The sequence below is a fragment of the Theropithecus gelada genome, chromosome 4 (assembly GCF_003255815.1).
Source record: "Theropithecus gelada isolate Dixy chromosome 4, Tgel_1.0, whole genome shotgun sequence".
In the NCBI taxonomy this organism is placed as follows: domain Eukaryota; kingdom Metazoa; phylum Chordata; class Mammalia; order Primates; family Cercopithecidae; genus Theropithecus; species Theropithecus gelada.
Genome location: NC_037671.1, coordinates 41,717,324 through 41,741,604, shown reverse-complemented (window position 1 = coordinate 41,741,604; position 24,281 = coordinate 41,717,324). Strand labels below are relative to the sequence as shown.

The following is a 24,281-nucleotide window of genomic DNA, read 5'->3' as shown; positions in this document are numbered from 1 at the left end:
CACATCAAAGCAAGTCCCCAGACTGTGCCCAAAGGCTCTCCAAGCACTGCCTCCAAGCACTGATCTGGAGCGCCTGCTTGAGGTCCTTCCTCTCTGTCTTCCTCATCTGCTCTCGTGCTCTAGGGGCTGCTGCCTGCAGGGCATGCTGTCCTCTGATGGTGCCATTGCTGGTGGCTGCTACCAGGCCTCGAAGACCCTGTAGCCCTGGTGATGGCATCTGACTAGGTGAGGCAAACTTGAACAAGGTATTGATGGAGGTTTAAGCCTAACAGAAATGCTCCTTGGAGAGCAGCTAAAAGCTCCTTCTGGTTTCTTGGAGGGCTTTGACCTATAGGCTTCTAGCCTCATTCGTGGAGGCTTCCACACATCCTCAGGCAGGCCTGCTCCAAGAAGCAACCTGCTGTGGCCACAGGGCCCAACTGCCTATTTGTATGTTCACTTTCTCCAGAGCACTGCCTGGACCCACAGCTCTCACATGATAATTTATAGCAGTTTGTTTTCCAAAACTCTGGGCCATTCAGTCCTCAATGACATAAGCATGTCATCAGTCAAGGTGGGACTCCCCCCAGTGACCAACAACTTGTTCCATCTTTCCTCAAAAGCAGCGTTTCTCAATGGTCTTGCCATTGGCCTGATGAGACAGGTGGTTCTTTAGTGGCAGGACCTGGCTCGGCTCACTCAGTACAATAGTGTCTTTCCCTCATTGTTGTGGCCACCATTGAGTCCCTGGATGAACGCCTCCATTCACGTGTGAGGTGGGGACAAGATCAGACCTACGTATTCATTCCACCATTGACTGCCCACTATTCCCAAAGAGCTACAGCAGGTGCTTGGACAAGGACACATATCCACATCATCTGTATTAGTCATGGCTCTCCAGAAAAACAGAGCCAAAAGGATGTGCATAGATACAGAGAGAGAGAGATTTATTTTGAGGCACTGGCTCATGAGATTATAGGGGCTGGCAAGTTCAATTCGAACAGGGCAAGCCTACAAGCTGGAGAGCCAAGGAAGGGTTGATGTTGCAGGTCAAGTCCAAAGGCAGTCTGGAGGCACAATTCCTTGCGCTCTGGAGGACTTCAGTCTTTTTTCTCTTAAGGCCTTCAATTGATTGGATAAGGCTCACTCCCACTATGGAAGGTCATCGATTCTTCTCAAAGGCTACTGATTTAAACATTAATCACATCTAAAAACAACATCTAGACTAGTGTTTAAGCAAACATCTGAGCACTGTAGCCTACACACTTTGACATATAAAACTAACCATCACAACATCCAAGTACAAGCGTTACTTTTGAGGCCTAGGATAAACTGATTGAAGATTTTGTTTTAATCTGTAGCTCTGCAAACACGTAATTCTGCTAAAGAAGCACCCAATCTGTGTTTCTGAACACAGAATACTAAATAGAACATCTAACTCTTACTTAGAAGCACCTACCTGCATTTGGGTGATTTCATTTTTAGAGCTTCCCCCAAAATAATGGTGTATCTTTACCTCACATGTACAAACCTCAAATGCCCCATTAAAATGATTAGCTTATCTCCAATAGAGCCATGTTTTCCTCAAAGATAATATCCAGACTTTCTCATAGAAGGCAAAAGCTGCTCCTAATGCTGGGAATTTTATCTTCCCAAGTTCAAAGAATGTGAAGATTTGGTCTCCTCCGGGCATCTGTTAGACCCTGGAGCAGCTGATGACCAATATGCTCCATTAGCTGAAATGAAATCAGCTCCTGCTGTGATGAGGATTAGAAACAACTGCTGTGCTCTGGAATGTACATTACCACATCTCCCACGTTATAGGTAACAGTTACCCACCTGTCCCTAGCCATGAAGAACTGAACATCCCTGTGATGGGAAAAGCCATAATTAAGGATTACGCCTTATGTGAAAAGCAACATTAAGTTTACAAGTAAACCTATAAAAGTGCCTACAAATATTTTTATATTCATCAAAACAAAACACTAAAACCAATCCACTAAAGAATTATAATAACATTTCATTCATCATAATGGGCTCTGTATATTTAGCCTCCATTTACCATCCCCTTGGAGGCAGAAGATTTTTCAGGATCTCCCTCCCCTAAAGTTTCAACATGAAGCTTGTAAATTATTTTTATCTTTGCATATTGTGGCAATTCCTTCTCCATGTCTGTTTTTCTTCTCTCTGGGTATTCACTGCCTTCCTGATATTAGCCCTTGGAATTGTTGACTTCCCAGAGACACAGCACCCAGAATTGTGCTATCAGCCCTTCTTACACATGTTCTGATTTCCCACTCCCTCTCCTCACTCATTTTGATGGCTGAAGAAGTGTAGTTCTCAGGCCATGTGTACTCCAGCTTCCCTCATCTCCCAAAGCTTCATTGCAAAAACCTCTCATTTGGTTATGTTGTCTGCTTTGCCTCTTTTTTCTAGTCCTAACTCCCTAGATTTCCTTATTATGCATTATCCCCAAAATGACCAGCTTATATCCACCAGGACTGCGATCTATAAGAAACAGAGCCGTGTGTACTGGAATTTCAGGCAGGCAGAACTCAAGTTCAGGGAGGGGAAACTATGTTCTTCCTGAAATATGTCACTCCTGAAAAGCACCCTCTGTAAAACGGTGGGTATGTCCATCTCGCCCTCTCTCCTTCCTCTTTCCTCTTTGAAAATATTTAGCCTCAAAGGAAACAAAAGGAGAAAGAGCTCTGGTGTTATTTTTCTGGAATAAAATAAAGTAAAATAACAGGATGCTGATAGAAATTATTCCAGGCTCTGAAAACAGAACCATTACCACCAGCATTTCAGGAAAGCTTATTAAAAAGTCATTTACTTCCAATTACAGAAATCAATCATATTTCACTATAACAGAATATGGAAGACCCATTACTAACTAAAGTAATGGTGAATTTGAGGGTAAATAACTGATCAGAAGGCAGAAGGTTTAGTAAATATAAACTAAATTTGTAAAAAGTTGAAGTCAGCGAATGCTGAAAGGTCACAGCTCTGCTTTGTGAAACCCTGATTTGGACGATTGCAAGGATATATGATTGTCCCCCCTTCCTCCCCACCGTAGGGGAGTGAGGCACTTCAGAAAAGTCTGCTGGGCCCACGATAACTTGTTAATTTAGGCCTGAAAGATGTGTTTCTAAAAGGGATCAGGGGAAAATACAGATGTCCTGCCAGATTCGAATGTAATCAAGACCTTAGAAACAATTGCAATAGGTTAGCTTGCTTCAATCCTCCATGCAGTGTTATTTGTAATCAGAGCCACCCACCTCAAAATTATTACTTTAACTAGTACCACCACTGTGACGACCACCACTCATTGTGCACCTACAGTGTGCCAGGCACTCTGCTGGGGGCTTTATGTACATTGGGTCTAATTCTTGCAACAACCTTGCAAGGTTGGTGTTATCACCCTATTTTAATGAAGAAATTGAAGCTCAAAGGGATTAAGTAGCCTAGGGTTACAGGTAGGAAGTGTCAGTGCCAGTCTACGTGCTCCCAAAGCCCATGCTTTTTCCATTATTGTAGGCCCAGGATTCCCTCTGCAACTTCTCCTGCCGTTTTCCACTCCCTCTCCTCTGATGGGCCTTCACTGCTGTTCAGTTGTCTCTGAAGGCCAGCCACCTTTCTCTGGCTTCCCACTCCACCACAGTTTCCCAGTGCACCTGCTGGGCTCAGTCCCCGTTGGCTCCCTTGGATTGTTTTCCTGCGATACACTAATATGTCCACCCCATGCCACTCCCATGTAAGGGAGTGCAGAGACAGAGCACAGGGAGCCTCACAGATTCAATGGTGGGCCTGGCCCATCGCACCAGAAAGATGCAACATGTATACGCAGCATCTAAAAATGACTTTTGAACCTGGAAGCTGAAACCATTTCCATTCAGTTTTGTCTTTTATTCACAAACTCACTAAGACATTTCTCCTAATCTCCAGTCTCTTCAGATGGAGAACAATTCCCACATCACGAAGCACCAACTCTGTGTTAGGCAATTATTTTACAGGCCAGCTGGAAGTTTGGCCAGCAGTGAGCCTTAATTGGGGCTTGTTTTTTCCCACTGACTTTTTTTTAAGCACTAACTGATTTAAAATTAAATGAGTAGAATCAAGTTTTATTTTGGAGTGAAAGAGTTGATTATTTATATCAAAGAGCCATGTAAAACTTGCTGTTTTCTTGTTGAAATCCAAGTTTTTAAAAGTATATACACTGCAAAATCAAACATCTCAGTGCTTGGGGTTGATTTTATGTCCCTTCAGTGAACCTGCCCTCCACTTCCCAGTTAGTGAGGGGCCCTACAAACTAGCCTCCCGTGCAAATAGGAGCATGTTGGGAACAGATGGAATATACCTGTCCCACCCCCACTGGAGAAGAGGAGCTTCGAATGCCCTCAGGTACTCCTAAGAGTGTACCCTGGGCTACTTATGGGGATATAAGGATGGAAATCACAGGCAGTGGCTACCAGGGCCCTGTCCCCACCCCAGACAGCATTTCTGGCAACCGGAACCGCATCTTCAAACAGTAAGAATGATTGTGAACTACAGCTACTCCTACAGGGCAGGCCTTGGAAGCTGGTTATATCCCCCCTTGCTGAGATAAGAACTTTCAAGCATCTAAAGTAACATCTTTTGAATAGATGCCAACACAATCATAAGCCCTCAGCTCCCTGAGATGTTTAGTATTTAACAATTCATGCTGGTCGCTGAGCTGAAAATTTTCCTAATGCTTACCCACTTGCATCTCCATGTTTGTTTGAGCTTTTAACAAATGTGCTTACTTAATTCTCTGAATCTGTTTATGTAATAGTATCACATGCAGAAATAGTGATATCAATAAGCTTCTTAGCTTAATTACATGTATACAATAGCCAAATGCTTGAGCTTCAGACAGAATGTGCTAATCTTGTGTGATTATTTTGATTCCTTGGGTAGCCCAAATGAATATCCCAGAGCAAAAGAAATTGGGTCTCCCAGACATGGTATAATTTGGTCATCTTTTTATAAATGAGAGCATTCCCCAAAATGTGATCACCATGTACTGTCGTAATGATAAGAAAGGAGCTGTCTTGAAAAGCCCAGACTACTGTCTGGTGTTTTCCTCCCAAGCTGAAATGCTCATTAATTACCAGGCACATCCTCCTTCACAGGATGGGCCCAAGGTGACGGGGAGTCTTGAGAAAATCCCCATGGGGGGAAATCAAGACAAGTTCCAGTGATGTTTTTCTAGAAAGTATTGATATCTTTTAAAATGAGCTGCTTTCCCCCTTTCTCCGCGACTTCATTATGTTATCAACTATGATGTTTAGCATACTAAATGGAAGAAGAATCTTGAATTCTGGAGAAATGAAGTGTCAGTTTGGAATAAGGCAGCTTAAAAACATTTGCCTAGCATTTAGGCCACTCCTGGTCTCCCACTGTATGTTCCATTGCTGGACCTTTCTCTCTGAGGAACCCAGGGGAGGACCTGTTGCCGTGACCTCAAGAAGGGAAGAAGGCTTCTCAGAGGTACCCAAGCCAGTGGAAATCCCTTACTGTCTTGGGATCCCTCTGACCCTCTGTCTTCCCCCTTCACTTCTTTACCAGGCTGCCGGTGAATAACACAGCTCTGCCAAATAATCCGATGCTGAAACCCTCCTTATTTCCCCTATCCCTGTCGCTGAGACTTGGATTATGAATATTTTCAGCCAGCACACATGGCAGATGACATCACATGTGTGGCAGGTGCATAAGCACAATTTCCAGTGTGCTATAGTAACATCACATTTCCCTATCAAGGAAGTGCAGTGGGTATTTAATTTTTATTTCTTTTTATAAATATATGCAAATATAGCTTTTATATGAATCGTAAATCATGTGCCTTTATTAAAGTACATTTTCTCTTTTTTTTAATCTTGCCTGGCTTCATCCTCTCGTACCCAATTCATTCTCCACCCGACTTCCACCCTCAGTAACCTGTCATAGCATTGTAGATATTCATTCACATAACCTCCATGATCACATGATCATATATATACATATATACGCACAAGGGCATATATGCGTGCACAAACACACACACACACAAACACACAGTTATTTACATACATATATGTAAAGCTCTTGCCATTGTTTGTTTCACCAAACACAGGATCATTTATACCCCATTCTTTTCTCTGATTCCTTTTTTCTTCTTCCTTGGCTTCTGTTGAACTGTTAAAATGTTGGCATTCCCTCTCCACAACACCCATCCCTTGCCTTTTTTTCCTGATCTTCTATTGATTTGGCTGCTATTGTACATATTTTTATTCTTCTAGAGTTAAAAAGTAACTATAACAATGTCTGTAGTTGTTCCAAATATATCCTCCTCCCAATCACAGCCAGGGTTACAGCTCGCGTTAACTCCCCGCTGAACATCCCGTTACTTTATCTTCACTGTGTTATTATTGCCTAAAGGGTTGGTTTTCAGATACACACACACACATACACACAGAGGGTTTTTAATGGTCAAATAATTAAATATTTTAACTTAAATATTTAATTTACATTTTATGCTATTATTTCTTTTATCCCCCACCTGTGTGTTTATTTTTCTTCTTGCTGATCATAACAACTTTCACACTTACATAGTTTTTATTATATGTCAGGAACTCCTTAAGTACTTTACACATGTGACCTAATTCAGTTCTCACAGCACAAATGCTGTTATAATCCCCATTTTTCAGATGTCAAAACTGAGGCACACTGACATTCAGTCACTTGCAGGAGGCTACACAGTAGTGGCCTACCTGGATGCAAACCCAAGGGGGTTGGCTCGAGAGTCCATGCACTCACCCTCCACCCTTGGTTGCCTCTCAGTTGAGTTCTTTTAGGGAGAGAGGGTCTGTGGGTGGTAAATGCTCTTTGTCCTCTTATGACTGATAATGTCTTTACTGAGCCCTCACCTATGAATGATAGTTTGGGTATGAATAAAATTCACGTTGACAGCTGTTTCCCTCCACTATCTCCTGGCACCTGTAGTTGTCACTGAGGAGTGGGCGGTCATCTAAGTTGCTCCTTTGCAGGTCCCGTGGAAGCTGTTAATAGTGGTTCTGTTTCCCTGAAGTTCTGTAATTTTACTATGATGTGTCTGGGGGTGGATTTATTTTTATTTATCCTGCTCAATATTCAAACTGCACTTTCAACCCAAGGGCTTATATTTTTCTCAAATGCTGGAAAATCTCAACTGCTATCTCTTCAAACACTGCTTCTTTACAATTTGCCTCCATTCTCTTATAGAATTCTAGGCAAATTAGGAAGCCTCTCAGTCTCTTCTCTGTGACTTTTAACTGCTTTCCCCATTTTTATCTCTTGCTTTCTGTGCTGTGTTTGAGTGAGTTTTTCCAACTGTCTTCCAATTCACTAATTCACTTTTGAAATTTACCCTGTCTAGAGTTTATTCCCTTACTCTCTGTACTTTTTATTCGTTTCAATGACTAATTTTTATTTCAAAATTTCTGTTCTATCCACCTATTCTTGTATCATTTATACCTATTTGTCACATATTTCTTATTCTTTTTAAAGAAAATATATTCCTTCATTAATCTCGTTAAGTATCCTCAACATACTTTAAGGTCTTTGCCTTGGGCAGATAGACTAGCTCAATCATTATGGAGGGCAGCACTCAAATTAATTACGCAGATCTGCTGAGAACCAGCAGAGAAATTTTCTTACAGACTTACAAGACTACATGCTTAGGGATGGTCATCACAGCACCGTTTGCGTTAGTGGGAGTGAGGTGCAATCCAGTTGTTCAACTATCAAAAAATGGAAGTAAAAGTTGGGGTGCATTCTGTGGAATGGATGTAGCAGTCAGAAACTGAGAAGTAGATGCATATACAGCAAAACAGATGTCAAAAACAGTACTAATAAATAAGAAACAGAATGAGATCTATAGCACAATATTACTTTCACAGCTTAAAACTACACAGAAAACTTGAACACAAATTGTAAGAACACCTACAATAAGAACACATACATCAAACCAATTAGAATGGTTGCCTGTTGGAAGAAGAGGAGAATGAGAATAGGACATGAGGCATGAAGTATGAGGGCCAAAGTACACGTATACATACACACACACACACATATATACATGCATGCATATATATATACATGCATATGTATACATACATCTATACATACAAACAAACATACATATAGGAGAGGCATTGCCCAGGCTGATGCGGATGGCATACCCTAAACTGAAGAGTAAAATTAACTCAAGCCTCTGTGCTTCTGCATCAACAAATGTCTTCATCTGCCTGCCCAGAAAATTACTTTCATCTGTAACTAATTCATGTTCCAACTATTGACTTATCTTTTTTTAGCATTAGATTTATTCATATATTTTGGCATTTTGGTGGGCAGGCCCATTTTTAATGAAACACGTTTTATTTATTTCTCCTACTCTCTTTCTCTCTGTGTTCATCCCTCTCTGGCTGACAGATCCTCCAGGCCCCCAATCCAAAATCAGCTCCAGTAAAGACAATTTGGAGTGCCTGCTCCATAACAGTACTGGAGATGAGCAGACCCTGTCTAGAGCCGGTGAGCAGCTGGGCTTGGCAACTGGAGGGAGGCTGAGTTTGTACATTTCTTCCTCCTTTGGCTTGCATTGAGTTGGAAACCGTAGCCCCAAGCAACATCTGGTGCACGTTTTTTTCAGTCCCCTTTCACTCACAGATTGGGTGGTAGGGAGTCTCACTTCAACCCTCAGCTTCAAACAATGTGCCTGACTCTTACCCTGTTTCGCATGGCGCCCTTTTAGTCACCTTCCTACTTCTGGAACCAGTGCTTTGCATGCTCAAGGCCTCAGCTCCACTCGCCATTTTTGCATTTCCATCCTACTTCTGGTCTTCAGAAATATGTCTCATAATCAAATCCAGCAATGTCTTCCTGATAGTCTCTTTTCTATTTTATCCACCACTGCTATGGTGAGAAGAGGTAGTTCCTGCCTCAATACATTTTCAAAGTATACCAACAAGTTTGGATAAAGCCTGATGAAATATATATTAGCAAGGGGGACATGAATATGTCTGATTTTAGGGTTTCAGATAATTTACATCTTCCTGTTAGTTGGAAATCCGTGTAAGGATTACACAATTTATTCTAGGCCCATTATTTTTACAAATAGCCTTACACACAGCCTTTAGGGATCTAACCTTAGGTTATCATGATCCTCTGTGTTAGTACAAAAAAAAAAAAACTGGCTTCTCACATCACAGCTGAAATTGACACTCTGAGTTCAGAGCCTCTAACTAGACCTTCCATTTCAAAGAGGCCCCTCAGGCAGGAAACATATTCTACATATTCTCCCCATACCCCAGTTCTACTCTAGTAATATAGTCAAACAGACAAATAGCGTTTACCTCGGTCCAGAGCTCTTAGTAATTACCCAGGATCCCAGACTCCAGTATGAATACAACTCAGGCCTCCCCAGCCCTAGTCCTCCACTCAACCCTGCCTTGCCGCTCCTGTCCCAAACCAGTATGTACTTGGCTTCTGCATTATTGTCCCAGCAGTTCTGTCAGACTGGAGTGCCCTTCCCAAGCGCACCTTAACACCCTTGCTCTTTTCTGAGCCTACTCAATTCGCCTGTAGTGATTACGCCTTTCCCAATATCTCCTTTCCTCCTCTAAATGTATCTCTACCATTGATTTGACATTTAGCCACTTGACCTGTCATCTTAACCACATAGTACCTTCCAATATGTCTGAAAGTGCCTGAATACCTAAAACTAGCGTGGTATATCCTACATGCTGGTGCATTATCCCTTGCTCCTCTGAAAGATCTTGAGATATAGTAAAGCAGATATTATTGCAGTTATAGTATTATTTCCATTTTTCAAATGATAACATTGAGGCTTAGAGATGTTAATTAGCCCATTCAACTAAGAAGTAGCAAAACTGGAATTTGAACTCAACTCTGTCTACCTCCAGATTTCTACTTATTTTCTCTCTCTTTTCTTTTTTTTTTTTTTTTTTTTTTGAGACAGTCTCAGTCTCATTCTGTTGCCCAGGCTGGAGTGCAGTGGCGCAATCTTGGCTCACTGTAACCTCTGCCTCCCAGGTTCAAGTGATTCTCCTGCCTCAGCCTCCCAAGTAGCTGGGATTACAGGCACCCATCACCACGCCCGACTAATTTTTGTATTTTTAGTAGAGATGGAGTTTTGCCATGTTGACCAGACTGGTCCTAAACTCCTGACCTCAGGTGATCCACCCACTTTGGCCTCCCAAAGTGCTGGGATTACAGGCATGAACCACCATGCCCGGCCCAGATTTGTAATTATTTTCTAGAATAACTGAAATGGCAAAGAGGTTTTGCTTCATCTCAAGTCCAACTTCAAGTAATGGGCTGTAGCTGCCCAGAGTGCTGTGTAGGAAAGCCAAACTCAGACTCAGCAGGAAAGCAAACCATCCCTGACAGAGGAGCAAGACCAGCCATTGGTCCGGCGTTTAAAAGAAAGAGCACACAGGCCACCTATTTGCTGATCCCTGTACCGCACTGACTTTCCCGGGCCAGGATAGAGCCTTCTACGAGTGTGTGTATTCCACAGCACTCAGAACATAGTGCTTAACCTATAGTAGATGAGAGATAAGTATTTATTGTTTGATAGCAGCATAAACATGTTGAATGAGGCACAGCATCCCAGAAATTGCAGGAGCAGCAGCCAGCCACTCAGGGAGTCGGAAGTGAATAGCTCTCCTCCGGGCCAGCCAAGCAGCGTTCACTTGGTGAACAATCTCAAAGTAGCATGCATGCAAAATAAAGTGTGAAGCTTATGAAAAATGTTTTTATTCAGAAGACTGAATATTGAAGTGAAAAAATCAGTTTCACTTCTGCATGATGATAATACTTTCCCTAGAACTACTCAGTAACAGAGAAAACCCACACACCACACAGAGCACCACCTCCACATATCCCGCTCGCGGTCATATTTAAGGTCACCCATCTCCTCTGGAGCTTTCCCATGGATTGCTGTAAGCTCTGCTCCCCGCTGCCACCCCCACTCCATCAATTAATGAATCAAAAGGGAGACAAGGTGTTTCTAGCATGTACTGTGGTAAATTACTGGAGGAAAAGTTACTAATTACGGACACTCCTGCAGGCAGCGCGCATTCCTTCCCTCCCCTACCCTTTTGGTTTTCAGCCTCAATCTGGGCTCCCTACTTCCCTCCCAGACTGTCTCCGGCCTCAGGCTGAGAGTTCTCTGTTTCCATTTCATCTCTTTTCCATACCTCTGGATGGGGATGTGTCCAGGAACCCAGGCCAAAACCAGCAAATTTATCACCGTGGTAATGACAGCAAGCCGCATGCTGAGTGAATTCTGCAATCCCCCTCAACTCCTTCTTTTGCCAAAACCCAGGAAGCTGCAAGATCCAGCAGGTTACAGACTGTTATCTGCACATGAAGAATAGCTCTGTTAGAAATGCAATTAGGTATCAGCCATAAGGCTATTTTTGGAAGCTTGTTTGGTGGGGGCGGGGGAAACTTGCCATGCGGTGGAAGATGTTAGTCAATTCACCAAAACTGAGTTTCAAAATTGTGACGTACCAGGTTGAGTGCACCTACTCTGGTCAAGGCATGGGGTTGGGAGGCACAGACTTGAGGAAGCATGTGTCAGGAGGCCCATTGTCAGGGAGGCTTATTATTGGGGAGACTTATTATCAGGGAGGTAGTTTTCCAGGGAGCAGTGCAAACCAGTGTGTGCTCTAAAGGAGCAAGCCGCTGTCCAGGCTCATTAGGAAGGCAGTACCCAGGCATATGAGAAGCTCGTGGTATAAGGCTGTGCCCGATACCCAGGAAACAGGCAGGGCACCAAAGCATCACTGACTCTCCATACTGCAGGATTAAAAAGCTTTTGATGACTCACTGTAAATCAAGAGATGTTTCTAAATGGTGTGTTGCATTTGTCACAGCAATATCTCCTTTTATTTGGAGCATGCATGTGCTATCCTGTCTTACAATTTAATTCAGCAGTGTTTGATGCAGCCTAGAGTCTCAGTCCAGCAGCAGCCTTATGTTCCCAACGTCTTTACTCTGCTCATATGGACAATAGGGTCAAATCGCACTGAGTGGGGAAAAGATCCATTTGGGGCTGTGGCTGGCTCAGGTGTCAAAGTCATTTTCCTGTTGGATCCAAGTTCACCAATACTCATCATTGGGTCAAGTTTCCACTTCCCCAAATCCCCCTCAGCACACTCCTGAAGTTCCCACCCTTCCCCCACATGGAATAAGGGTGCAATTATTGCTTAGGCCCAGGGCCTGCCATGCTCTCTATGCATAATTCTCTCCAGTGGGGACACATGGAAACCAAGGCACAGACATGCAGGTGCCCCAGACCCTTACCCAAGACAACAATGTGCCTGGAGATAGTGGCCTCCGAGGTATCACCTAAGGACTGGTGATGTTTGGCCTCCACAGAGGGCAAGTCGAGGTAGAGAAATCAGTCAAAGCATCCTCAGATGTGTGAAGGGCCCTCACCGCCAGTGACAGAGGATCTTTTTCTGTGCTGATCCAGAGAACAGGCCAGGCACACAGCTGAAGGTTATAGGGAAGCAGATGCAACTCCACATAATTAATTCCTTATATGTATCTTAATGGAATTGCTCGAATACATACAAGTCCGAAGGGAAATGCCCATTTCCTTCTGTAGAAGGGATTCCTAAATTGGGTGCAAAGTTGAACTGAATGACCTCTGCCATCTCTCCCAATTGTAACATTCTAGGAGTGCCCTAGAACTCTCCATAAGTGATAAAGTCTCTTGTGACTACTTCCTCGTCTACTCATCTTTTGAATTCTCAATTCAGCTACAGCCTTGGAGGTATAGAATGTACTTATGTGAGGAAAGAAATATCTTAAACAAGGAAGCAATGAATTTTCCAGGCTTTCTTGGAATCCCCCAGTGGCCTGATCACATCCCCCAAATGGGACATGCCATACAGACAGCAATGACATTTTAACAAGTGTGCTGAGCCCTTGGACATAAACAAACTCCGGGCTGCTGTTTCACCCATCCTTCATGCACGAAATCATGGAATTTTAGAGATGGAGGACGCCTGGAGGTCATTGCCTCCCAGATCCTTCCCAGGGCAGGAATTCTCACTCTAACAACCCAACAGATGGTCACCCAGCTTCTGCTTGAACACTTTCAGGAAGGGGCTCATTGCTTTGCCAGAAGATTTAATCCATTTTGAGACAACTTAATCCATTTTGAGATAGTCCTCATTGCGAGCTGTTTCTTCCTTGTATTAAGCCCCAAGTCTGCTTTCATTTGACTTGATTTCTGCCCTCAGGAGTAAGATAAAAATACAGCTTTTTCTAATTCATATGACAATGTTCAGATATTCAAAGACAGCCATTATCTCCATTTCTCCTCTCCAAGTCTTGTCTTCACATCTAAATGTCTCAGGTCACCTTAAATATTTCTCGTATGGCATGGTTTCAGACCCCTCACCATTCCAGTCACTATCTTCTGAATATTTTCTATTTTGCAAATGTTCCTTTTGAAGAGTAACTCCCAGAACAAGTACCAGGTGAGGTCTCCTCACTTGTAGAGCAGAGTGGAACTGTCACCTCCCTGAAGGGAACTATCACTGTTCTCTGCTCACCATACCTTTATTAATGTAAACTAGAATTACATGAGTTTCACACCAAATGACCAACTATTTGGGTTATTGTCAGCTAAAACCACCATCTTTTTTTATTTGACACAGTTTCATATAGCTTAAAGAAAGATGTGGATTTTAAAGTAGGCCTAAAAATTATTAAAAGACCAAATTCTGCTTTTCCCCTTATTAATAATAGAAAAAACCATTTAGGAGAATCAGGGCCTCAGCAAAAGTTATGGGTGACAGACTAAGATACTCGAATCCTAAGATGATTGAACTCAAGGGTGAAATGTGTGTTTGTACTGATGTGCCAGCACCCTAGGCCTTTGCAACCTCTTCTTCCAACACAATCTAGGAATCATGGAAGGGCATCTCTTGAAAGCTATGCCTGCTTTTGTCTCCCTTACTCTACCTTTTTTTTTTTTTTTTCTGTAGCTTGCCACATGCTTCTGAGGCAGTCTTCCTCCAGCCCACTGGAAACCCACTTGTAGTTTTCTTTTGTGTCTTTGGCAGGTCACCTGAAGGAAGAAATCACCCAGCGGCATATACAGCAAGTAGCCCTAGGTAGGTACAAAGTAGAATCTGCAGGAAGAGGATGAAGGTATCTAAACTGACCTGATTTTAGGAATCCAAACCCAGCTAAAAGATAACCCATTTAAAACCCTCTCTGAAGTTAACGATGGCAAGGGTTGCTATCCACATAGCTTTCCTTGGATGCCCCCCCACCAACAGGATCCGTTTCCCCAGCCTGTGTTCTTGCGCCTGGCCGTCAGCACCTGGCACCCCACCCTTCCAGCTGTTGCCTCATCCTCCCCTCCTTTCCCACCCCACATCCCCACCTAAATTCACCCACTGTGTCCCAGATCCTCAGGGTCCTATCTGAGCTTTTCAGAGCCACTACTAACTAATCCTAACAGAAATAGTTAATGATGAAAACACCATTTGTTTACAGACCTGTGTCTGTTGCACAGCCTCATATGCAATCTCCTTTCATCCCCAGCAGTGCAAAGAGGTAAGTGCATTTACCAGATGGGGGAGATGCCGTGCCTTCCCAAGGTCATGTAGCCAGTGAGTGTTGAAACAAGGATTTGAACACAACTCTGTTCCAAGTTTGGTTCTGTTAGCCCTCATGCTGTTTACTGCCCACTGCAATGGTCAACCCGCCTTAATGCATGAAGAATGCAAACACTAAACCAGTACAGTCATATTCTAAGAGGCCCTTGGCACCTTTTAAGCAGTGGACATCTGCAGAAAACACCCTTTTTTGATATGTGACCCAATGAAGTCAGCTGGGAGAAGAGTATAGCTTACAGAGGACTGATGGAGTGGGTATCCTAGGTAGAACCACCTCATCTCCTCTCCAGCTAGCTGGGATCAACAATTTATGGAGAGCTTTGATTAAATAAGAAATTCATGTATTTCAGACTAAAAAAGCTCCCCTTGAGTTGGCATGGGCCCTCAATTACCTGTAATCGGAGAAATCTAGCACCCAGGGCAATGGTGGAGAAATGGAGGAGAGCCTCTAAAGTCATGATGATGGCTCATTTGACTTTGGTAACTTGTATCATTAGGAAGGTTGGTTGTTTCATTTCAGTAGTAATAATGATGATATAGAATAAATACTGATTACATCAGGAACATAGAACAAGGGCACCTAAGCCACAGCGACTGGAGCTCTGAGCTTCCCACTGTTGGCCCTGGGACTGTGGGGTCAGGTACACTGCCCTCCCCGCACCAGAGACTTGGGCACACACTTACAATTGAGATTCTGCAAAGTGTCTTCAACAAAGAGCCAGGCTGCCCCAGGGCCCTAACTCCTTGGGCCAGACTTTGGAAGGCAGAATGACCTCTGCTGGAAAACTGTACCAAGGTGACCTTATGGGCCTCTGTATCCTGCTTCATGCTCACCCTGGCAGGTCCCTGGATATGGAGTCATCCCCAAGGGCTGCCACCTGGCCGTGAAACATCTGCCCTCTTCTTCAGCCTTCATGTTACTGGTTCAATAGGAACAACAATGTAGGAAGTCCTAGCCAGAGCAATTAAGCCAGAGAAAGAAATAAAAGGCATCCAAACAGAAAAGAAGTCCAGTTATCTCTCTTTGCTGATATGACTATTTACCTAGAAAACCCTAAAGATTCTGCCAAAAGACTCCAAGACCTGATAAACTACTTCAGCAAAGTCTCAGGATACAAAATGAATGTACAAAATCAGTAGCATTTCCATATACCAAAAACTTTCATGCTTACAATCAAGAATGCAATCCCATTTACAATAGCCACAAAAAACTAAAAATATCCAGGAATGCACCTAATGATGAAGGTGAAAGATCTCTATGAGGAGACCTGTAAAACACTGCTGGAAGAAATCACAGACAACACAAACAAATGGAAAAGCATTCCATGCTCATGAATTGGAAGAATCAATATTGTTTAAATGTCCAAAACAATCTACAGATTCAGTGCTATTTCTATTTTTACCAATTGTCATTTTTACCAATTACCAATGTCATTTTTCACAGAATTAGAAAAAAAGATATTCTAAAATTCATACGGAACCATAGAAGAGCCTAAATAGCCAAGGCCATCCTAAGCAAATAGAACAAAGCTGGAAGTATCACATTACCCAATTTCAAACTAAACTACAAGCCTACAGTAACCAAAACAGTATGGTATTAGTACACAACCAGACGTATAGACCAATGGAACAAAACAAAAACTCCCGAAATAAAGCTGCACACCTACAACCAACTGATCTCCAACAAAGTCAACAAAAATAAACAATGGGGAAAGAACATCCTATTCAATAAATAGTGCTGGGAAAACTGGCTAACCATTTGCAGAAGAATGAAACTAGACTCCTACCTCTAACCATATACAAAAATGAACTCAAGATGGATTAAAGACTTAAATGTAAGACTTCAATCTGTTAAAATTCTAGAGGAAAACCTAGGATATACTTTTCTAGACATAGGTCTAGGCAATGAATCTATGATGAAGACCCCAAAAGCAAATGCAACAAAATCAAACATAGACAAATGGAACTTAATTAAACTAAAGAACTTCTGCACAGCAAAAGAGGCTCTCAACAGAGTAAACAGAGAACCTACAGAGAAAATATTTGCAAACTATGTCTCCAATGAAGGATTAATATCCAGAATCTACAAGGAACTTAAATGAATGAATAAGAAAAAAAAAAAAAAACCCTATTAAAAAGTGGGCAAAGACAGGAACAGACACTTCTCAAAAGAAGACATACAAGTGGCCAAGAAACATACAAAACAATGTTCAACATCACTAATCATCAGAAAGATGCAAATCAAAATCGCAATGAGATACCATCTCACACCAGTCAGAATGGCTACTGCTAAAAAGTCAAAAAATAACAGTGTTGGCAAGGTTGCAGAGAAAAGGGTATATTTATACACTGCTGGTGGGAATGCAAATTATTTCACCTCCTCTGGGAAGCAGTTTGGAGATTTCTCAAAGCTCTAAAAATAGAACTGCCATTCAACCCAGCAATCCCATTACTGGCTATATACCAAAAGAAAAATAAATCCTTCTACCAAAAGACACATGCACTGAAACATATGTTCATTGCAGCACTATTCACAATAGCAAAGACATGGAATCAATCTAGGTGCCCATCAATGGTGGATTGGATAAAGAAAATGTGGTACACATCATAGAATACTACACAGCCATAAAAAAGAACAAAATCACTCCTTTGCAGCAACATGAATACAGCTGCAGGTCATTATCCTAAATGAATTAACTCAGGAACAGAAAACCAAATATCGCATGTTCTCACTTGTAAGTGGGTGCTAAATCTTGAGTTCACACAGACATAAAGATGGAAACAACAAACATCAGAGACTCCAAAAGGAGGGAGGGAGGGAGGGAAGGGGGCAAGGGCTGACAAACTTCCTATTGGTTACAATGTTCACTACCATGGTGACGAGATCGATACAAGCCTAAACCTCAGCATCATGCAATGTACCCTTGTAATAAACCTGCACATGTACCCCTCTATCTAAAATTTAAAAATGGAAATTTAAAAATAAAGAAACAATGATGTGAAAAATACCACTCAACTCTAGGGGCAATTTTCATCTTGGGTCTGGGAAGCCATATCCATGGCTTTGTGGGCAAGAGATCTTCCCTCCTTTCTGCTGCCCAGTCCCCGCCCCTCCTAGGGATGGTCCTTGCAGCTGGAGCAGACACTCCCTGGGCCTTTGGAAAACTGCTGTATGTTTTCAATCACAGGCTTGTGCCTTAATTCCTCTACTCATCTCTCTGGGAGTCTTCTGAATTACAGCAGGTGTCAGGTTCAGCAGCGCCTAGCTTTGCCTGAAGTAATCAGCAAACTTCAAACGGAAAGCACTTTGGCTGGAAGTCTAATTAAGAGTATTTGAAATACCTATTTATTTTAAAAGCATACTATCCCAATTAGAGAAGAAGTGTTAACATCTCCCAGCTGCCATTCTGAGATTAAATGCCATGTTGCCATCCAAACTCCTTAGGAGGCTGTCTGATGGAGATTTGGAACTGTCAGAGCTTGTGTGTCCCAGGTGGCCACATTTCAGATGGGAAGTCTCCTCATTGAGAGAAACCTCTCAAGACAGATTGTTTATAGAACCTTAACCCTTACCCTTCAGCCTAGCAGTTGGGCTGAAGGCTAGGACAGAGGGCTCCTGTAAGAGTAAAGGCAGCCTACTCAGTATATCTGGATTCCCTGATGTTTTATAATTCAGGCTTCAGATCTAAGAGTAAAGAAGTGACTCAGTGGTACACCCCCTTTCATTTCTGTCTTTTTTGTGTATCTTGTACTACTGTCACCCTTTTCATTCTGTTCCCTTTGTCTGCTTCTTTTCACTTTCTCTCACTCTCCATTCTCAGCATTTCCTCTGTTACTGTTTCCTTCTTTTGCCTACATGTTCCTATGATTTCATGAAAGTGTGGGTGTGATTGGTTTGGGTTTGTTGTGGGGAAGGGTGATGAGCAAGTTGGATCAAGAGAGCTTTTTATATGTTTTGCGTAAGAATATGTCTCTGGATGTGTAAGTAGATGTGTGCCCAGGGAAATTTCTGTAAAGGCAATTCCATATCCCAAAGGAACAAAGACATAGTGGTGATGTGAGAGGCACCATTTGGAAGAAATCATCCAGGGATGATGATAAGCCACTCCCAGTGGTGTGCTGAGCTGGCTCAGTCCGTAAAAGCATAAATTGTTAATACTCCAGGAATTTGGGGAGCCATTTTTAAACAAAGATGTGATTAAAATTAAATTAGATAAGTTTATGATTAAATAAGTTATATTAAGAAACAAAGGTAACAAGTACTCAAAATTCACCACTTCCTAATTTACTACACTGCGTTATTATCTGTGCTTTTGAAGTGATCTGTATCCACTGTATCTGTGTGGTGGGAACACTGTGTGATGGTGCACTGCTGTGCCTCTCTTCCCAAATCCACATTTAGCAACATCACCCTGGTGGCTTAAAATCAGCCGTGCTGGAAATATTTACACCAAGGATATTGGCAAGTATTATAAATGGGGCTTTGTTTTTTTCCAGAGAGTGGCTGTTAAACATTTACCACCACACCAGTGGCATATGGATGGCCCTTTCAAGGCTGTGTGTGTGTGTGCACGCACGCGTGACTGTGCATGTGCTTTTATGAGGATTTCTACTCTTTCCTGGCTGAAAATCAAGATTATGGTTCTTTCTTCATTTATGACTCACCCAAAATACATCAGGAAGCATAAACATCTACCGAATCCTGGTCCTTTTAAAACTTAGTGAACAGGAGAGCTAATGAAGACAAAAAGGAGGCTGAAGAAGTATTGGGCCCTGTGAGCTCCCTAGATGTGACGGTCAGAGCTGGGGGTGTCTTTTAAGACAAATATCAATAACCATTTCTAAGAACATCATCAGGTCTCAGAGGAGGGCTGACTCCCACACACTGTTTCAGGAAACAATAGAACAATACTATTTTTAAATTAGGCATCATTTGGAAATGATACTAACTTAACTAGTTTCAGCTAGCTGAGCTGAGAGTGCTTTGCTGAATTCAGTTGTGTGTGTTTTTACCACTTTACTGTACTATTGACCCCAAATGATTTAGTATTGTTGATCATGCAGATGAGACTAATCAGCAAATGTTTCTTGAGTACTTTACCATGTGCCAGGCATGTTACTAAGTTCTCTACGTGGGTTTCCTCTTTAATGCTCACATCCCCATGACGTAGATGTTACTATTATCCTCACTTTACAGTTAAGGCCCAAAGGGGTTAAGGAAACCTGCCTAACTTTGCTCAGCTATGGATGCAAGGCCAACAGCCTGGGTCCAGAGCAGTGCTCCAACCACCACGCTGCACTGCCCTTAGCACTTTGCCAGGCATCATGGAATCCACAGAGGGCTGTATCCAGTGCCTGTCCTCAAAGAGTTTCCAATCTAACCAGGATGAGTTGGCATATGCATAAAAAGACAGCTCCTTTTTTTTAAGTATCAGATTCAGCGACCTACATTTTTCCATTCACTGTCCTCTTCCCAAAACTAATTCAACCTTGACCTCCTCCATGAAGCCTTCCCTGACCCCTTCTCCCCAAGTCTGCTTTTGCCTCCACCTCATGGGTCCCCGTTAAGGCACCAACCCTATTTTGTAATTATTTATTTCCATATATATTCTCCATGCTAAAATGTGAGCTCCAGGAAAGGTGGGTGCAGTCAAATTCATCTTCGCATCCCTAGCAGCCAGCACAAGCAATAAATAGGCCAAGTCAGTGGCCAAATGAGTGCTTCCCCAGGTGACTTCCAGAGCCACACATTTCTGCAAAAGCACAATGAGACATTTGAGCATAAAATAAGTCCATTTAAAAGAAGTAGAAGGCATAAGTGCTTTTGGACTCCACAGCTGAGCAAATTACAACACACAGGCAATAAATTTGGCTCTCTCTTGTCTAGCTGCTAAGCAAAAAAAGAGGCACCCAGAGTTACATAGTTTTCATTTTCTGACAGCAGGAAGCATACTAACTAATTTATCTGCAGAAAATAGAATTTCTTCTTGGAACTAAGTACAAGCCAGAATTTATCGTGTGGATCCTTGTATAAAGGACACTGAGTGACACAGTGAACGATGTCTTCAACTACAGTTTTACAAAAGATACCGAAATGTTATTCAACCAGATGATTCTTGTATCGACCCTCTATAAAAGCTAGAAGCCTGACATTAAAGCATAACTCACTGAAAGCGTTTATGTGAGCGGCCAAGATAATAGGATCCAGGTACTCGGCTTTCTGATGGCCACACAGAGCAGGACTAAAACTGGAAGAATCCAGCCCCAGGAACGTGGGCTGTGGCTTCTCTCTCAAATACCTCTTCTGAGCAATATTTGATCAGGGCTGGATCTTGTTCGGTTCAGTCAAAACCCTTAACAGGTGCCTGTGGCTAAAATTTAAAAGATACATCACACTGCCAAACAGCATGTGAAACATGTCAGGTGAGAGGGACAGGCCATGAGAACTTTTCATTCTTAGGAGGAGTGGCCCCGGGGGGTTGTCACCAAGATCATAGGCCTGGGCTGAGTCTTGAGGAATGGGCAGGATTCTGAACCACAGAGAAGAGTGGGAAATAGTTTGGGTTAGTTGGGGTGTGTGTATATGTGTGTCTGTTGTGTATGTATGTGTGTGGTGTATATATGTGGCCTGTGGTGTGTGTGTATGTGGTATGGATATGTGTTGTGTGTATGTGTATATGTGGTATGTGTGTGGTGTGGGTGTGTTGTATGTATCTATATGTGGCATGTGGTGTGTGTGTGTGGTGTGTTGGATATGTTGTATGTGTGTTTTGTGTTTGCATGTGTGGTATGTGTGTGTGGTTTGTGCGTTTGTGTGTGTGTGGTGTGTTTGTGGTATGGATATGTTGTATGTGTTATATGTGTGTGTATTTTGTGTGTTTGTGTGTGGGGTGGGGGTTTCTCTACATTTACGCTTCTCTGCTTACCCTTGACCCAACTTCTGTGAAAACAGAGCTTACTGGAACATCCCATTTCCTCGACTGCAGGCATGTTTCATATACTGTTGTAGAAGATAGTTATACTGAGAGTATTAATTAAAGAAAGAAAATATCCACAAGCTTAAGATCAACAAGTTCCAAAGGATGGCTGAGATTCCCCCACGAATACCACCTCTTGGGCACTACCCCTCTTCCCACCTCCCACCTCCCTCTTCTCACTGCCCCAGGAACAAAGATCTCCTTGAACAAAAGCAGCCCCCAAGAACAAGCCAATCGACTGTGATGCCACCTGGGGCCCTGAGATTGCCACTGGCTGGTGTTTCACTACCTGACCTGGGAAATCAGGCAGAGGCAGCTCCGAGTCCCCTGCAAGGGCCTTATGGGTTAGAGAGAGGCTCTGAAGCCGCTGGCTCCTTGTTTTACTGCGTCCTCTGAGAGGGCTCTTTTCCCGCAACCGGCATTCCTGCAGTGACCTCTTGTGGCATCCCTGTTGTTTTTCAAAGACAGGCCTCGGCTGTTGATGCCACCTTCTCCCATTTGATGTAACATTGGTGAACACTTAGTTTTGAAGTGCTTTTTGGAGTTCTGCACCGAGCGACAACAAATTTCAGAGAAAGCAAAAGGCCGGACAGTCAACCATTTATTCCCCAGACTTCACTGAGCACCTAGCATGATCCAGTGTGTGAAACTGGGAATCCAAGGATGTGGAGAGGAACCACTGATTGAGACGGAACTGAAACAGGGATGGGGGCGGGGGGACGGGGGACAGGATGAGGGGGATGGGGAGATGGGGGAGATGAGGGGGATGGGCGGTGGCGGGGGCAGGCACAGTGGCTCATGCCTGTAATCTCAGCACTTTGGGAGGCCAAGGCAGGAGAATCACTTGAGGCCAGGAGTTGGAGAACAGCCTGGGCAGCATAGAGAGACCTCATCTCTACAAAAAATGTAAAAATTAGCCAGGTACAATGGCACACACCTGTAGTCCCAGCTGCTTGGGAGGCTGAGGTGGGAAGATTCCTTGAAGTCGAGACTGCTGTGAGCAATGATCATGTCACTGCACTACAGCCTGGGAGACAGAGCAAATTTAAAAAAGAAAAAGAAAAGAAAAACTGAAGGGGCCTTTCCAGCATCCTCTAGCCCAGTGGTCTTCAAAATGTGCTCTGTGCAACCTACATGTTCTCTATAGCCCCTTGAGAACCACGAGGCAAGGGTGAGGACAGCCACTGTGCAAACAGCGCAGCTTTGGGATTCTCGCCCACTCAAATTCAACCAAAACAACTTCGGATCTTTTTTTTTCCATTAAGCTTATATTTGAAGAAAGAGTTCTGCAGCTTTTAATATAGCTTCTTTCTTCCGACATCACAGCTCTGTTAAAAACATTTCCAAAGTCAGATAGTCCAAATTTCCCCTCCCCAGAGCTATCTCAGCTCCCTCTGGGCTCACACAGAACTCTGCATATCCCTCTGTGATGCAGCTCGTCACACTAGACAGTGATGATTAGTCTGTGGCTCCCCCACTGGACAGAGCCGCTTTCTTTCCCCAACACCAAGCACAGTGACTGTCACACAGTTGGTCCTCCGTTAAGTGTTTATTGAATGAATGAGTGAGACTTAGGACTCATATTTTGGTCTTAAAGATGAGCCGGGCAGCTGAGGGGCTCTGCGCTTAGGTTTCCACGTCTGTAAAATGATGTGGTTGGACCAGATGATGGCCCAGTGCCGGGCACAGCTCCCGAGGCTTAGCTGGCATTCACTGACTGCTTGTTGAATGAACACATGAATCCCTAGCACTCCACAGCCCTCAAGCGGCACAGTGTTACCTCTGTGAATGCAGGCTTCCTTCAGACATGCAGGAAACACTCACAACCTTGGTGCGGAGACGTGGGAGGGCTTGGATGGATTACAGATGTTTTCCTTGTTGACTCCTTGAAATAAGGAGAAATAAATAAATAAATTAAATTAAATTGTTGACTCCTTGAAATAAGGCAGGATATAAAGGATGCAGCTGCCTCCTAAGGCTGAGATGACATCTCAGTTGGTTCCAAAAGAATTCAGGTAACTCTGTAAAACCAACAATGTCTCACCACTTAATTCTAATCCACAGTTGCTTGTGAATATAGAGCCAGCTTCAGTGACATGAGGTCCTTAGCCAAATTTCCATGCTCAAGGGAGAGGCTGGGAGTGAGGAGGAGCCCCCTCACCGTTTCCCTGCCAGTTCCCAACTGCCAAAGGTTCAGACCCATTGAGTGGTTTAAGGCTCCCGCACCAACCATTCTGGAGAGCAGAGGAAGACTGTATGTCAGCCCTGGTGTCAGCCTGTAATAGCAACTGTGGTTTAGCAAAAAGAGCATTCACCCTGTGTAGTACTCCGGGTTGTCCAGATAAGCAGAACCAATAGGAAATATATTGATACATGGAGAGAGATTTATTATAAGGAATTGGCTCACTCAGCATGGAGACTGAGAAATCCTACGATCTGCCATCTGCAAGCTGCAGGCCCAGGAAAGTCTAGCTGTAGTTCTAGTGTAGTTCTAGTCCAAACCTGCAGGCCTGGGAACCAGAGCAGCCAAAAATTTAAGTCCCAGTCTGAGTGCAAAGGCCTGAGTGCCAGAGTGCCAACGTCCAAGGGCAGGAGATCAATGTCCCAGCTGAAGCAG

The 24,281-nt window shown here is 43.2% G+C and overlaps 1 protein-coding gene across 3 annotated transcripts in view; it reads left to right on the top strand.

Annotated features, from left to right (window-relative positions):
• Window positions 1-24,281, top strand: part of KIF6 (kinesin family member 6) — a 375,342-nt gene that overhangs the window by 311,929 nt on the left and 39,132 nt on the right. For 2 of the 3 annotated variants that reach the window (XM_025382856.1, XM_025382858.1), the window contains one exon: window positions 14,127-14,177. The exons of the other annotated variant lie outside the window; for it this stretch is intronic. In XM_025382856.1, coding sequence (XP_025238641.1) covers window positions 14,127-14,177 — 51 coding nt within the window. The remainder of the gene's footprint in view (window positions 1-14,126; window positions 14,178-24,281) is intronic. 3 annotated transcript variants of the gene reach the window in all.